We start from the raw sequence: 16,242 nt of genomic DNA, 5'->3' as shown, positions 1-16,242 counted from the left end.
ACAGCCAACCTTGAATTATGGGGGACAGGGCAGCCCGGGCATCTAACCAACTAAAAAAAAGAAAAACGGATTCTCCCAAGATATATAATGAAAGTTTTCTGTTAGAGATTTAGAAATCTGGAAGCTGTAGCATACTGGAAGTGAAATGTTTGCATTAGATTTCATATTTTATAATTTTCCTGTCAAGTATAACATAGGTATGACAGCCAGTTGGTAATTTATCAATGCCTCTTCTGCCTAGCCCACGAGTTATGAACAAATACTTAATGGATACAGTAATGGCAATTTAGAGACTTTGTTTTGAAATTTTGAATTTAAGATAAAGTACCTTCTCCAAACTCTTTTCTTTCTTTGGAGGGGTGAGGTTGCTTAGTAATACAGCTAGTATATACACACAAAAGCTATAAATGTTATTTTTTTGCAACTTCCCACAGCTGCTTGCCTACCATCAGCCTCTTTACTGGCCATCTGGCCTGCTCATTCCTCATACGCCAGGGTGAAGGCCAATTGAATGGGACAGTTACATTGGCAGCCATCAGAAGTTACTTTGTTTCTGAATATGGCCCCAACACTATAGCAAATGCTTAGAAAAATGGACAGGGTTTGTCATGCAAAAGGCATCAACAAGGATGTGTCATTTGCCACCATGAATGACATACCCCTCATCCCCTTCCCCCCAGAGCCAGCACTCCTGCAGGGTCTCCCAGTCTCCATTGGGCATTCATCAGTGGGAATGTGTACCCAGGGCATGTGCTCCCATATCCTCACCCAGAGGAGAAGCCAGACAAGCAAAGCAGTCTCAATCCCCTCCCCACAACAGTCATACACAAGCCCTAACTGAACTCGGGGAGCACGAGTTACAGTTAGGGCTTTGCCCTTCTATACCAACAGAGCTGGCAAAAACTACAAAACATGTTAATATGTTATTTTTCTCCTTTTTTCAGCTTACAAATCAGTTATATGGTCAGAAAAATGACTTTTTGTTACAAGTGTATATTACATCATTGCATTTGATGCACACTTTGCATAGTTCACAGTAGAGCTACATTTAAAAGGGTATATTTATTGCAGTTTGTAAAGTTAAACATATTTTAACCAAAATGTCTGGTTTAGCTAAATTGTCAGTATATAGAAACTAACATCAAAATGTAACTTCTTTACTTGCCTATATATTTTAGAGTCATGCATGAAGCCCAGTAAATGCTATACTGGTGGCACTCAAGGGCAAGCACCAGGACACTGAGGGTACTTGAAAACTGCATCCTCTCAGTCTACCATGTGAGAAAGAACAGTCAGCAGCAAGACTGAAGTTAAGAATTTGCTTAATTGTAATACATACAGTTTAGAATTAAATAATTCACAAAACTTGAAAAGTACTGACAGCATATACAGGTGCAACATTTTGAGGGGAGAGGGGTTGTCACTTGATGGGGTTTAGATCTTAATGGGCTAACAGCCAAGCCAGGCTGCTTAGTTCAGCACTAGATTATTTTCTTCAAAAATCCCAGGTTTGCCCACTTTTAACCAGTAGAATGTGCCTCTTCTGATACAGTATGCGTCCTTTGACTGAAGTATTCACTTACGATACCCACAGATAAACTTACACACCCCCTGCCCCTAACAAGGGATTATAAATGTGATCAACTGACATGCAACGTTAAGTCATTTTCATACAAAACATACCCCCTTCCCAAAAGACTGCATCTTTCTCTGTACAGGACTAAGATAAAATGATGCAACACAGTAATGCAGTTCACCCTTCTACCCCCACACACACAGCCTGCCAAATAACTAATTTAACTTGTCATGCAAATGTTCTTGGCATTCATATGTCTGTCTCCCAAGAAAGACATTCTGTAAAAACCTTTTAATGTTTATAATGAAAGAGAAATTATGGTCACAGTAATGCATTTTAACTTATTATTCAAAAACACATGGACCCCCACCCAACAGACCATACCAACCAAGTTATTCCTGCAAGCATTTGTTGAATGAAATGTGAAATTCTTGACTGCTGGCAAGCTGAACTGTAATGGCCTGCAGCTCGCAGTCAAGGAAAATATATACATATGAGAAAAATCTTTTAAATTGAAAAAGTGAAACATAAGGTCTTCAGTTAAAATTATTTTCTTGCATTTAAACTGCTAATATACAACAATGAATACTACAAATTCTGTATTGTGATTAAGTAAAACTGTAATAAAAGCACTGTGGGTGGACTTGCTTTCAGGTGGTACATGCTTGAATGAAACAAGACAGCTAACACAGCTAGCACTGAAGGACTGAAGCAATCAACAGAGAAATCGACACTGGTCATTAATGGTGATCATACAACTACCCCTTGCTTTCACACACAACCTGCCTTCTCCTCCTCCCCTAAAAGCTGTAATTTTCTCTTTATGCTTCTGTTGTTTGATTGTGATGAAAGTGAAACAAATAATGGCCACAGCAATAATATACATTTATGTGCCGATCTTAAGTTCAAGCACGAACACAAGTTATATCAACAACTGCCAGAGGGATCATACTGATGGTTGAAATAAGGGATCAAGTAATCAAAATTTGTTTTATATAGTTTGCTATCCTGCTTTTTGTTCCAACACTGACACAAGTGAAAAGCATAATGGTCAAAGTAATGAAACCAACTGACTGTTTTCAAGCCAACAGACCTCCCCTTTGGGAAGCATTAATGACAGTTTAACAGGGAACATGCAGATCATATTTTTTTAACGTATCTGCCTCTCCACCTCTCACACGTGTCCACTAGTTAGATCTATGGTGATAAAAACAAAAAGGCTAAAGGCCACAGAACTGCATTTCAAGTTATTGTTACCAAATGAATGCATTCCATTCCCTAGCAAATCATAATGAAGCTAATCTACCAGTGATTAATGATTATGTGCATTCATAAAATCTACCTCGCCACCTACTCCACGTTTTAGTTTGATTAGATGTTTGCCTCTTCAAATGCAAGAAACAAAGTAACCAACCTCAAAGGGTAAGAAATGAAAGTTATGTGCTTGTCATAATGATATACGTAGGTTTCATCTTCCTCTACCCACAGGACCTTAAGCTGGCAGGACTCTACAAATATTTAAAATTCCTCCCATTACCCAAAATGATCTCAATAATTTGAATTGGAGATAACTGAACATTGAACTGTCTTACAAATGTATTTTAAACACTTTAATATCACATATTTTCAATTATGACATGGGTACACCTATAGTTATAGAAAAACTACTGCAGACATTATTCATTAGCTTGACTCATTTTATATATATATATATATATATATATATATATATATATATATATACACACACATACATACACACATACACAAATACAGTGGATATAAAAAGTTTACACACCGCTGTTAAAATGCCAGTTTTTTGTGAAATAAAAAAGGAGACCACAATAAATCATTTCAAAACTTTTCCCACCTTTAATGTGACCTATAACCTGTATAATTCAATTGAAAAACAAACAAATCTATTAGGAAAAAAAAAATTAAAAATAAAAAACGTTACCCTGGTTGCATAAGTGTACACACCCTTAAACTAACACTTTGTTGTGTGTGCAATCCCTTAAACTAATATTTTGTTGAAGCACCTTCTGATTTAATTACAGCATTCAGTCTTCTTGGGTACACACCTGCCATCAATTAAAGAGACTCTGATTAACCCCAAATAAAGTTCAGCAGTCCTAGTAGGATTTTCCTGCCATTTACTCAGTTGCCTGCTACAGCAAAAGCCAAGATTCGCAGAGCATCAAAGGGATCTCATTGTTGAAACGTATCAGTCAGGAGAAGCATACAAAAAAATTTCCACACCATTGGATATACCATGGAACACAGTGAAGACAGTCATCAAAAAGTGGAGAAAATATGGGACAACAGTGACATTGCAAAGAACTAGATGTCCCTCCAAAATTGATGAAAAGAGATGAAAACTGGTCAGGGAGGCTGCCAAGAGACCTACAGCACCACTGAGGAGCTGCAGGAATTTGTGGCAAGTACTAGTTGTGTACTACATGTGACAACAATCTCCCGTATTCTCCATATATCTGGGCTATGAGGTAGGGTTGCAAGATGGAAGCCTTTTCTTACATAGAAAAATATCCAGGCCCAGCTAAAATTTGCAAAACAATACATCAAGTCTCCCAAAAGCAAAAATATATTTTAAGGATTAAGTATTAATGTAGTTGCTGATAATTAGAATTGTATTAGGCATGAACTATCACATTATTTTATGCATTTTTAAAAATATTTTTACAGAGGTTCCTACCAATGAAAATGTTTTACCTATTTAAGGAAGAAGTACATAAGTAGTGAGGAGTGTAAGGTATGCATTTCATCTGAGGAAGTCTCCCTAGAGAAGAAAACGCTTGAATTTATTTAAGCAGCATTAATGCTTTTAAGGGCCTAAACAGGCTAGCTAAATCTGTGTGGAGTGCTCAATAAACTGTTTAAATACAGATAGTGGAGTGTCGTGGGCTTTTTTCTAGTGCTCTTTCTGTGTTTTTTTGGTTATACTGTTTTGAGCACTTTAATCCGTTTTTGGAGTTATAGTTGTTTTTCACGGAGTATGGAGGAAGCCTTGACATCTGGGGGAGCTGCCCAAGGTAGGGGCAGAGAATTGGACCAAATCGGCAAGATGACTGGCCAGTTGTTGCAGCTAATCGAGCTGCTTACTCCTACCTGCCAATCAATGCTTACACTGTCATCGAACTTACAAGGAAACCAGGAAGTATCAGAGGAAGGAGAAAGGTGCGAAAAAGGTTGCAGCATTGCAAGGAACAGACTGTAATGGTCAGAGACAGAATAGTGGCTCAGCAGCCTCATGTGAAGTTTTTCCAACAGTTTCATGCGAAAACAAAGCTGAAGTGGAACGTAGTAATGGACTATCCATGCAGGACCAGTGAAATGCTAATTATGTTCATAAGGACTTTAAGTATAAATCAAAGGTACAAAACTGATTTTAACACAATACTTGGTTATAAATATCGATTTAATGAAAGGGAAAGAGTGGTTTTAGATTCTGAACAAGATGTTGATTGTTACATATGTGCACAATTTGAATGAATTAGATGATTTATTATATAAATATAAAAATTTAGAAATGGAAAATGCATACCTTACAGAGTGCTTAAAACTTAACATTGTGCCAAAATGTCTGAGGGTTTTTAAGTACCCAAAGTTAAAGAGGGGTGAGATTTTCACAAGGAATTTCTACAAATCTTTGATAATTGTGGTTTTGAAGTAATTAAAGCAATTATTAGAGAGAATGAAAGAGAGATGGATGCAATGTATGGAAGGTTAGAGCAAGTGAATCAGAAAATAATTGGTGACCTAATGTTCTCGGTAGAAAAGGAAAAGAAGAAATATTTCGAGATTTGGGGTAAAATAAAGAGTGCATATATAAGGAAAAGTAGAAAAAATGACAGGGATATTGGAGAATATAAAAATAAAATTAGTTACCTTAAACCCAAAGAATTTTATAGGACCAATTATAGTTAAGAATCATATGGAATGGGGCAAGGGAGCAAGTGGCAATTCAAAATTTAGAAGAACAACGAAATAGCGAACAATTATATGATTTACAGGACCCTTTAGAATTTCCCCCTTTAAGGAGGTCAGAAAGATTAAAAAACAGACCAACAAGGTATTACAATTACAACAATGGGGGGGGGGGGGACACAACAGGCACAATCAGTGGAACAGGTAGGAACTTTAAATAACAGCGATAGTATTATTTCTGAAGGACATAACTTTAGTTCTAGGTGTTATAGTATATACAATTACAGTGATGTACAATTAAACAAAACCCATTATTATATATGTATATATATAGAAATATATATATATATATATATATATATATATACACATACATACATATATATAATTTTCTTTTTTAACAATCACTCACTCCAACACTACATTAATTGTTCAAATCTTGCCTTGCCTTAAACATCACTCCTCCTCCTGAACATTATTCTGCATATATTTTCCCACAAAGTCCATTTACTTCTGTGTAATTTGTGTATTCCCTTTTCTAAATTTCCTACCTCCAAGTTATTTTATCTCCTTTACAATATGCAAAACTTCAGCTACAGTTGGTTTAGATTTAGCTTTCCAAATTCTAATTTTTGGGGGGGCCATTAGCATTAAACTCAACAAGGCCTTACTATGTCTATCCAATTAATATTTTGTATCCCAGCTCAAAAGTATCATTTCCTTAGTTACAATACTTTGCTTCCTCAACATTTCTGACAAATTACTCTGCAGGGAATTTTTTAAATCCATCATCTCCTCACAGAGCTATGTAACCACTTACAAGCAAAAACCCTAAACCTATTTGGAAGCCACACAGATGTCATCCCACTATTTCTTTGTGTACAACGTTTTCATTCTCTCTACCCAATCTTTTCTAACCTTCTCTGATTCTTACAGCTATCATGCAATATTTTAAATACCCTACTAATTATAGTGTTAACAGCAGCTTCTGTTCTGGACTCCACTAAAAACATAATTAGAGCTGGTCTTTCACTTAGCACTCCCCCATCCCTTTCTTACTGCCTATACTCTGCTATCAATCCCTGGTAGAGAAAGCAATATAATCCAAACATCTCACTCTACTCTCTTACCTTTTCTTCCATAGTTATTTGCTATAATACCTTAGTTACCTTGCTAATTTTCTCCAAAAAATCACAGTTGCCTCTTATCCATTTTCTATGCCCCTACTTGCAGTTATCCCTGTTAGTAAGTAAAATCTCTTTTCTCAATTCCCATGTTGGCTTAGTTCTTAGAAATATTTTCGGCTACTTCATAAATACAACATTCTGTATGGTTGCCATTATACGCTGTAAGAACCTTACAGGTTCATAGGTATATACTAGGTTAATGACCACCAGCTCCTTTATAAGTCTAGCCATGCAATCCAATCCAACTGAGTCCCTATGTACCATAAGTATTTCTTAGAAGGGGAGTACATTAGTTAGGAAATTTCTACAGGTAATCTGCATCCTAAATCCTACTCTCTCCTTATTTCTTGAACTCCTCCCACCTCACTTGTGTGATCATGTTTTCCACTTTGATTTGAAACGTTTTGCTCGTGTTACGTATATGAGCCTTAACTGTGAAGCTCTAATGTATTCCTTCAAATCAGGTAATCCTAAGCTACCTTGTTCTACTAGGAAAAACAACTTATTCCATTTAACTCTTGCTCTCTTCCCATCCCAAATACATTTCAACTCCATTAGTATTAATTGTTGTACACAACCTTCTCTTCTGGTTGATAAAAATATGCATAACCTGTACATAACACTAAAGGGACTACAAACATTTTCACTGCCTGTATTTAAAACCATACTCAAGAGCACCGTACTTTTCAAATTTTGTATCACCTTTTTAGTTTCATCCCACACCGTCTTAGTTGCCATAACATAATTCTTTTTAATCCATACACCTAACTACATCATATAAAAAAACACCACCAATCCAAAACTGCACATTAACAGGTATCCAAAACAAAGCAGAATGGTACACAGCAGTAGATGACTCAAAAATATGATTTCCTGCTTCGAGCACTGATGCTAAAATATGCTTGTGTCCTTGGTTCGTCTACTGGTATGTAGCATCCGGCTTTGGTTTTGGATACCTGACTACATCATTTCATTTCTACATAGACAAAGGCATTGCTGAATCAATTTGTGTGTGGGTACATAGTTTACCGCTATAGTCTTTATTTTATCTTCATTTATTTTATATCCTGAAAAGACTTGAAAGTGTCTCAAAATGTTCCTCAACACTCATGTTCTTTTCTGGATTTAACAAGTACAAAACAACATTATCATCAAATAAAGCTAACTTTTCTTGATTACCATATCACTTATATCTTTGAATTTGTGTGTCCCTTATTTTCTTTGAGAATGGCTAAGTATAAAGAAAATAAAGGGGGGAAGAGGACACAACCCTGCCTGGTTACTCTATTCAAATACAAGCTTCAAACAGGAACCCTCCCACCTTAATTCTTGCCTCTGATCCTTCATATATCCTTCTAATTAAGCCTATTATAAGAGGGGAGGCAACTTCTTTAAGACCCACCAACAACAATGTTTGCCTCTCATCCACAAAACCACATTGTCACTAGCTATCAATTTTGCTAATACCGCTGCCATTCTTTTAGCTGGTATAATCACTTACTACCACAAATCTGCCGTCATTGACTTTCTTTTCATCTTCTGTCAATACTTTAGCCCTTTTTGCAATCAGTACTCTTACCACCACCTTATCCTTTTTGTCCCTCATATTCTACTGAATATCCATTCCGAAGTCCTTTCTTAACCAAATTCACATGCTGATTTCTATCCAAATGTCTCTCCTGTAACTTTTCAATTTACACGCTACGTTTCTTCATATAACTCAGTACTCTACTTTTTGTCTACACCTGCAAAGCTTCTGGCATTCCATGTTAAAAATAAGGGAATCATTCTGATAAGAAGCATTAACTTTCACATATTCTGCATAACAACTCTTTTGAATATGTTTCCAATGTACAACTTGTATGTACAAATGAATGCCTGGCAGACTGATTTGGTATGAAGTCATTGCTTCTCATCTCTGTATGAAACCATGTCAAATTTTCCCAACCTTATATCTTCAACAAAAAAAACTAAAGAAGCAAAATACATTTTGAAACTCCCCAACCATTTTTAAATCACAGGAAACAAAAAAAACCCCAAAAAACTACATTTTCCAAAAAGGTTATGTTTGCCCATCCATTTAGGGGCAGCTGCATCAATTACACAGGTAAACCCACAGGTACTAACAAAGTTTGGTTTAATCATGCTGGAAGCGCATGCTAGATCCTCCGTTTCATCTTCCCAGATAACCAAATATCTTTTTTCCTATCTTTATTTCCCTCCCAGATGTGCAAAATGGCTTGCATGCTTTCAGTAAATTGATTTTTAGCCTTAAGGAAAAGTGCACTGGTTACCCTTACGTAAACTAAATAATGTGCCGTTATAATTACTTGCAAAAGTATTCAATTCTTTTTCATTTATTTTCACTGAACTGCATGCCAGATTAATGTTCTTAATTAATGCTGCAGACAGTGGATTTAACACTAAATGCTTCACAGCACATTTTTCAGTCACTTCTTGACTGCTTGCCTGCATCTTAGTACTTACAGTCCCTAACTGCTGGCGTTTGCTGACGGAAAAAAGAACAGCTAATAGCTTTACAAATCCTATCTAATACTGGAAAACTACTGTTTTTCATGTTTTCCAATTTCAAGCCTGTCTGCTTAGGGGAAAATATATATCATCCACAGTATAAATTAAGAACATTAATCTCTACCTCCATAGGTATAAAATGGGAAATTACTATGTTTTTAAATACATATAATATGGTCAGTACACTTCAACTCTAGCAACCCAAGATCACATTAGATTGTTTATATCCAGCCTTTGTTTTGTTACAGTATAAAGCCCAGAAATATTACAGTCAAGGAAAAAAATAAGTACTTTTTTACTTTAATATTGCTTGCATAAACAGTCACTGATGAGACCCCCATCTCACATTTAAAATACCTCTGCATATTCCAGAGAAGGTATGGTTGTGTAAATACTTACCATAACAATAGATGTCTTTTTCACCACTGCAGTATTCCTAACAGAGGGAATCTCCTGCCAAGGAGAGACCAACATCTGGCCAATAAACCAAAGCCTTTAGTACTTACAGGTGCCATATGTCACACACACTGTCCCTGTGCAAGGCACATGGCATAAAGGTGATGTACAGATACACATATTCAGAAGTGAGAATGCCCCGGGAGGAAAGAATGTCCCTAGGGAAAAGGGGGAACATGTGCATCCAGAAGGAGAAAAGGGAGAATAGCACCTCAGCCAGGACAGCAAGAGCAACAGGCTAGAGCAGAGGGGGCAGAAGGGAGAGAGAGTGAATACTGCAACAGTGAAGGGAAGGACAGCTACTGTTGTGGTACGATTTTACACAAGTGTACTATGTCCGTCCATATCACAGTTGCAGTATTTCTAACAGAAGGAAGAGCACAAAAGCTCAAGAGGAAACCTGGGAGGAGGATGGTACTGAACAGCCCTCCAAAAACTCATGAATGATAGTGCTGACAAAGCCAGCTCTAGCCCTAGAAATAACATCCAACTTATAAGGCTTAGTGAAGGTATGGACAGAAGACCAAATAGCAGCCTCAAGGATAGAAGTGGTAACCAGCCCCTTGAAAAAAGTACCAGAGGAAGCAATAGCTCTGGTAGAATGAGCCTGTACTGAACAGAAAAGACATTTGTCATGAAAAGGATAAAAAAAAGAAATGGCTTTAGAAATCCAGGAAAAGTGGGTCTGCTTAGAAACAGCTAAACCCAATGACCTGGTATGAAAGAAAACAAAAAGCTGCCCAGATTTGTGAACTTGAGTTTTATCCAAATAAAATCTGAGCTGTCTATGCAAATCAGAGGTGTGAAGGTCCTACTCACTGCAGACGGAGAAAAAGAATGCAAATGAATAAACTGATGAAGGGATAACTCACTGACCACCTTGGGCATAAAAAATGGATTGATACGAACAAACACAATATCTCTGTGGAAAAATAAAAATGGAAGAACAGCCATGACAGCCTGAAAGAACAGTCTTCCAAACACAACACTGTAAGGAAGCTGAAGCAGCAGGCTCAAAAGGAACAAGAGTCAATTTTTCAAGGAAAATAAATTAGGTCCCAGGAAGGCAGAATAGGCTTCCTGGGAGGCCTGATATGGATGACGCCTTTAAGAAACTGCTTGACCTCCAATTTAGAGGCCAGAGGAGGAGTCACCAGCAGGTGAGTTTAAATCGCAAAGTATGCCAACCCAGCATGGAGCCGATCACACAAATAAGAGATAACCAGAAGAACCTCCACAGATAGAGGATCCTGATGGCAACAGAGGCACCAGAAAAAAATCCCTTCCATTTAGACAAATATGAATTCCTGGTAGTGGGCTTCCTACAGGATCCAAAGCACATCCTCAGAAGAGAGATGCCTAAAAAGGATCAAAAACCTATCACCCACAGTGTCAGTTGGAGTGGACAAGTGAGGATGGATAGGAGACCCACTGTTTTGTGTGCGGAGGTCCACCCAGTGAGGTAACTTGCGGTGATTGCCCCTGGTCAAGTGAGAAATGCTGTCTAGGCCAAAAGGGAGTAATTAATAAGATTTTGGAAGAGTCCTGCATGATCTTGTCTAAGACTCTCGAAAGCAGAGGAAGGAGAGAGAAAGGATATAGAAACATCTCCTGCCAAGGAAAAGAGAAGGTGTCCACTTTCCAAGCCAGAGGACTTGGGACTCTGGAACAGAATAGAGGAAGCTGTCTGTTCAGAGGGGAGGCAAAAAGATCTACCTGAGGAATCATCAACACCAGTCTCTGCTAAACCTCAAGGTACATCTGATTTACTAGTCAGCTCCTGGGCTTTTTTCTGTCTCTCAATAATTTTCCTTTGGAACAATGGAATAGGTTTCATTGGCAATTTCTTCTTTGCTGGCATACAGGCAATGCACTTACTAGCCAGTAACTGAATTTTACCCAAAATAATTTCACTGACGGTTATTTCTCAGTTTCTGCCTTCACACTGGAAAAGATGAAAGTAAACTGTTGACCATCACACAGCCATCTTGGAAGTCTATGATCACAGCTTTCTGATCATAACTACTTGTGTTTTCTTGACATGGATGTCATGATTTAACACTTGAGCTTTGCTTCGCTCCATTCTTAATATGAATTTCTTTTTTTTTTTAAAAAATCTTTTTATTTTATTTATCTTATAGACAAACAATACAAACCACAGAATATAATTGTACAAACATCAGCAAAAACTATATACAACTATACATTGCCCAAAACAATAACTATAAATACAACAGATAATGAATTAAGGAGATATAATAAAAAATTGAAAAACGTTTCAGGTTAATAGACAATCAAAGAATACATTCCAAAAATTTTCAGAACAGAACTTATGATTACCTATAAAGAGATATTTTTGTGCCTTAATATGCCTAATTACCAATTCCTTTAGACCTTCCCATGTTAGTGCGGCTTGGCACTTCCAATGCAAAGAAATATAATATTTGATAAATATGACAATTGAAATCACCACCTTGAGCTGAGCTTCAGGAATATTATCAGGAGGGATATGTAATAAAGCAAATTGCCAAGAAAGTGTTGATTTTTCGTATCCCATTTTCTCTAGAATCACTTTAAGGGCACACCATAGTCTGTACACACATTTGCAGCTCCAGAAAATGTGATATATATCGGCTACTTGATCCTTACAGAATGGACACAGAGATGACAAGTTGGGATGAATTTTATTAATAATAGCAAGTGTTAAATACGCATTGTTGGTGATCATGAGTTGCGTATAAAATTATTTTTTTAAAAGGGATATATTTAATACTAGATTTGAAAGCCTCTTTCATTTGTGTGGGAGTTATATTCGGGTCCTTATCCGACCAGAATTTAGAAAATAATGGCAAATTGTTAGATCTAATAGAGATTAAGAACTTGTAGACCTTAGAAGTCATTTTCTTTTTTAGCAGAAGTTGTTTCCAAATAGCCTTGGCAATTTCGATATTTTCTCTAGATAGGTCTGGATGATCATAATATGGATTCAATAACTCAAAGATCTGTCTAGTTATTAAAGTATATTTATTGGATAGATTAAATATTTGTAAATGCAATTACATTGAACTCCTTATGTTTGAATACAGTGTGTGTATGTAAATTTATATTGGTAAGACCGAAAGGACGTTTAAAACTAGGATATATGAACATTTATACAAAATGAAAAGGAAAAACAACAAAAATGCTCTTAGTAAACATATCTCTGACAAAGGCCCCTCACACACTTTTTTATTCACTATCATTGACTAAACAGAAATTACCACCAGTGGAGGTAATTGGAAAGCTCATTTGGCCATGTTGGAAAGTAGATGGCAGATTTTATGTGATGCCACAACTAGCCCTGGGTTAAACGATTTTATAAGTATCAAACCCTTTTTACTGCTGGATTGATTTTTATTATGCATTTTGTACATTGTGTTTCAAATTTTACATCTGATCGGACATTTCATACTTCGCAAGTATCTCATAAGTATTTCATAAGTATTTTATAAGGATTTTAGTGTCATAATTTTGAAACACATTAATATATTTGCATATTGGCACTTTTGTTATTTAGTAACATTAATATTTAAACGGAATCATTTTATGACACAATCTATATATATATGTTTATATCATTGTATTAGACTGTATCAGTATCAGACATTTGTATTTTTTAGCAATTTGTGAGGTTATCTCTAAGCATTTTGGAGTATCACACACCATCATAAATTTACATACACACACTGTATTCAAACATAAGGAGTTCAATGTAATTGCATTTACAAATAAGCACTCTGATTTTTATGTCATTCTTATGTTATTTATTACGAACCATCAAATAAGTATCCAAATCATGTAGGCTGGTAATATTTATATTTACGTATATATATATTTATTACATTTATCATTGTCATTTTGACACTGTGTATTTGGCAAGCCACAAGATGTACTGTACAAAATTCATACTATGTTATTGAACAATGCTTTTTTAGGAAATGTTCATAGCTCTTTAAGTGTATCATCGATTTTTGGCGCCAAAATGTTTTTAAATAGGGTAATTTAATTAGTACTCTTGGTTCTGAGGAAGTCTGTTGTATTGCAGATGAAAGCGCTTAACCAGAGTTAACAGCTATTTCTTTTGGAGTTTCACTCCCGTTGGAGTTATATTCAAGTCTGTCTTTTCAATAAATCTATTTTTTCCTGTTGTCCGAGCTGTGGTGGTCCTGTTGGATTGGTCTCCGCATCTGGTTTTACTTATATTGTAACTTTTTAAGGTATGACTGAACCTTATGGGTAGCAAATGAGATCTGGAGAAATGTCCTTTTGTGCACATGATTATGGATAAAAGGGTGAAGTTACGTAGCCTAGGAAAGTTTTAGATGTCAAGCCGACTCCTACGGGTAAGTGAAGATGGAGTAAGTACTACCACATATAATGAGTACAGAAAACTATTTCAACTTGCTGCTCTCAAGCAGGCCCGATCTCCCCCCAGAAATGAAATGAACTGAACACTGCTGTGGACAATGTATATTATTACTACTTGCATGCAGCAGAAAGCCATTCTTGATGACTGCAGCATTTGCTCCTAATAGCAATAAAAACAATGCAAACTTCTGAGGTTGGTTATTCTGAGCAAATGATTTCAAGTGATTATCTCATACAGCAAGAAGCCAGACAGGCCGTATGTATGTGAGAAGATAGGCTAATAATTTTCACGGGAAACTGAAGGCTAATTATTAAGTTAAAGCAATTGAAGTATTAGTGAAATAATTATGCCTAAAACGTTTTGTGTGGCAAAGTTTTTTTTATTTTAAAATATTTTACCAATTTTAAAACAGTAAAAAAGATATGTTATACCTAAATTACCTACTGTTCCAGTCAGTACTTATGGTCTCAAGATACCTTATAACAATTAAGGGGCAAAAAATGTAATAAAAAAATTAAAAATGCAGAGCATATTCTGAGAATAATAATTTTGCACTCAAATTGTGCTGATTAAGTATATAAACTAGCAAAGGTCTGCATGCCAAAGGATTAAGATGCTAAGAATCAGTTTTTTAGTTTGGAAGTAAATAGTAAGAAATGCAGTAAGTAGAGATGTTTGGTCTAAACACTAATGGAGAAGTACCAGGGTTTTCTGATGTTACAATTCCAAGTTATTAACTTAAAACAATTAAGTACCTATGATCAAGAAGGAAGCGCTCAACTACTGTAAGAACTCCAGTTAAATTAAAACTTCATGTTACTAATGTCTGCTTCCTTTTAAATGTTCAATGTAGAAGTATGAAATGGCACTACAGCAAGCAACACACTACGTAATATGCTGGAATAACATTGTTTTTTCATTAAGCATACTACTCAATTTAAATCAGGTTCTGGAAAACAAACAAATTCATGTGATAGCATGTATGGAAAGCTAGAAGCATATCCAGCCTTAGGCATAGGTGGCCGCCTAAGGTGCTTCTCTAACAGGCGCAATTTTCCAGTAATCTAGATGGTGTAGGTAGACCATGATGGGGGGCACAGGGTTGTGTTGGGGGGGGGGCTGTGTAAACCATTTGCCTATGGCATCAGGTGGCTAAAGGCCAGTCCTGGCTAGAAGTGCCTTCTGTAAGCACTGAGGAACTGTAATAGTATTATGTCAACATGCTAATCATACATTACCAAATCCTAGAACCATAGGCCTCAACCGATCAGGGACAAATTCAGAAATAATCAGGGACATTTTTCAAACATTAGTACTATTAACCTGAGATGGTGACAGAATAAGAAAATTAAAAATTACACTTTCTGAAATAAAAGAAAGCTGTAACTCTAATTATTGCCATTATTTATTAAGTGTAATTAACTGTCTTTCCTCCACAAAGTCATTAGTTTTGGAAGGGATTAAGAGGGAAAGTGCTAAAATTTGAGTCAAAAATCAGGGACAGTTGAGAGGTATGGGGCTGTCCTTTTCTCTCATCTCTGCACATGAAATATAATTATCAGACCAGATATTACTATTACAGGTAGAACCTATGCAAACATGACAACTCCTCCCAGATTAAATCTCTGAACCCCAGCTACACAGACATATGGCAGAACAGAAAAACTGAAATAATTCTCATATACTTACTTTTTAGTAAAGCCATGTTGTTCACTGCTTGAAAATATTCTGTTAACTATGGGTTCTCGGATGCTGAAAATCATTATCGGCTCTTCAGGATTGATCAGCAGAGAGTCATTGTATTCATTTGTTACTGTAAAAACAAACAGGCATATGTGCACTTCTAAATGCTTTCTCACTGTGGCCATTCATATTTTAATATGCTGTGGTAAAATATAGTATGCATGTTAAACAAAAAGCATCTTTCCTGTAGAAAACACATTTTGCCACTTCACTAATCACTCTCAAATAATGTTACTAAAGAAATGTACAAGAATGAAACAATTCAATACATGTAACATTAAATAAGAATTCTAGCATTGAACTATTTTATTCCTTGAAAGCTACTACATCTATAATTATAGTTTCAGGAAGTTTTGGTCGAGAGATAGTATTTTAGGCAGTCTTTTCCCACCAAG

General features: G+C 36.1%; 1 protein-coding gene across 2 annotated transcripts in view; it reads right to left on the bottom strand.

The window, feature by feature from the left end:
* Positions 1–16,242, bottom strand: part of NADK2 (NAD kinase 2, mitochondrial) — a 1,215,936-nt gene that overhangs the window by 74,062 nt on the left and 1,125,632 nt on the right. For both annotated transcript variants that reach the window (XM_044069966.1, XM_044069965.1), the window contains one exon: positions 15,794–15,917. In XM_044069966.1, the coding sequence (XP_043925901.1) occupies positions 15,794–15,917 (124 nt within the window). The remainder of the gene's footprint in view (positions 1–15,793; positions 15,918–16,242) is intronic.

The sequence above is a fragment of the Protopterus annectens genome, chromosome 1.part0 (genome assembly GCF_019279795.1).
Source record: "Protopterus annectens isolate FY-2018-M chromosome 1.part0, PAN1.0, whole genome shotgun sequence".
Lineage (NCBI taxonomy): Eukaryota > Metazoa > Chordata > Ceratodontiformes > Protopteridae > Protopterus > Protopterus annectens.
Note: the sequence above shows the minus strand (reverse complement) of the source record. Positions and strands in the feature narration are given on the sequence as shown.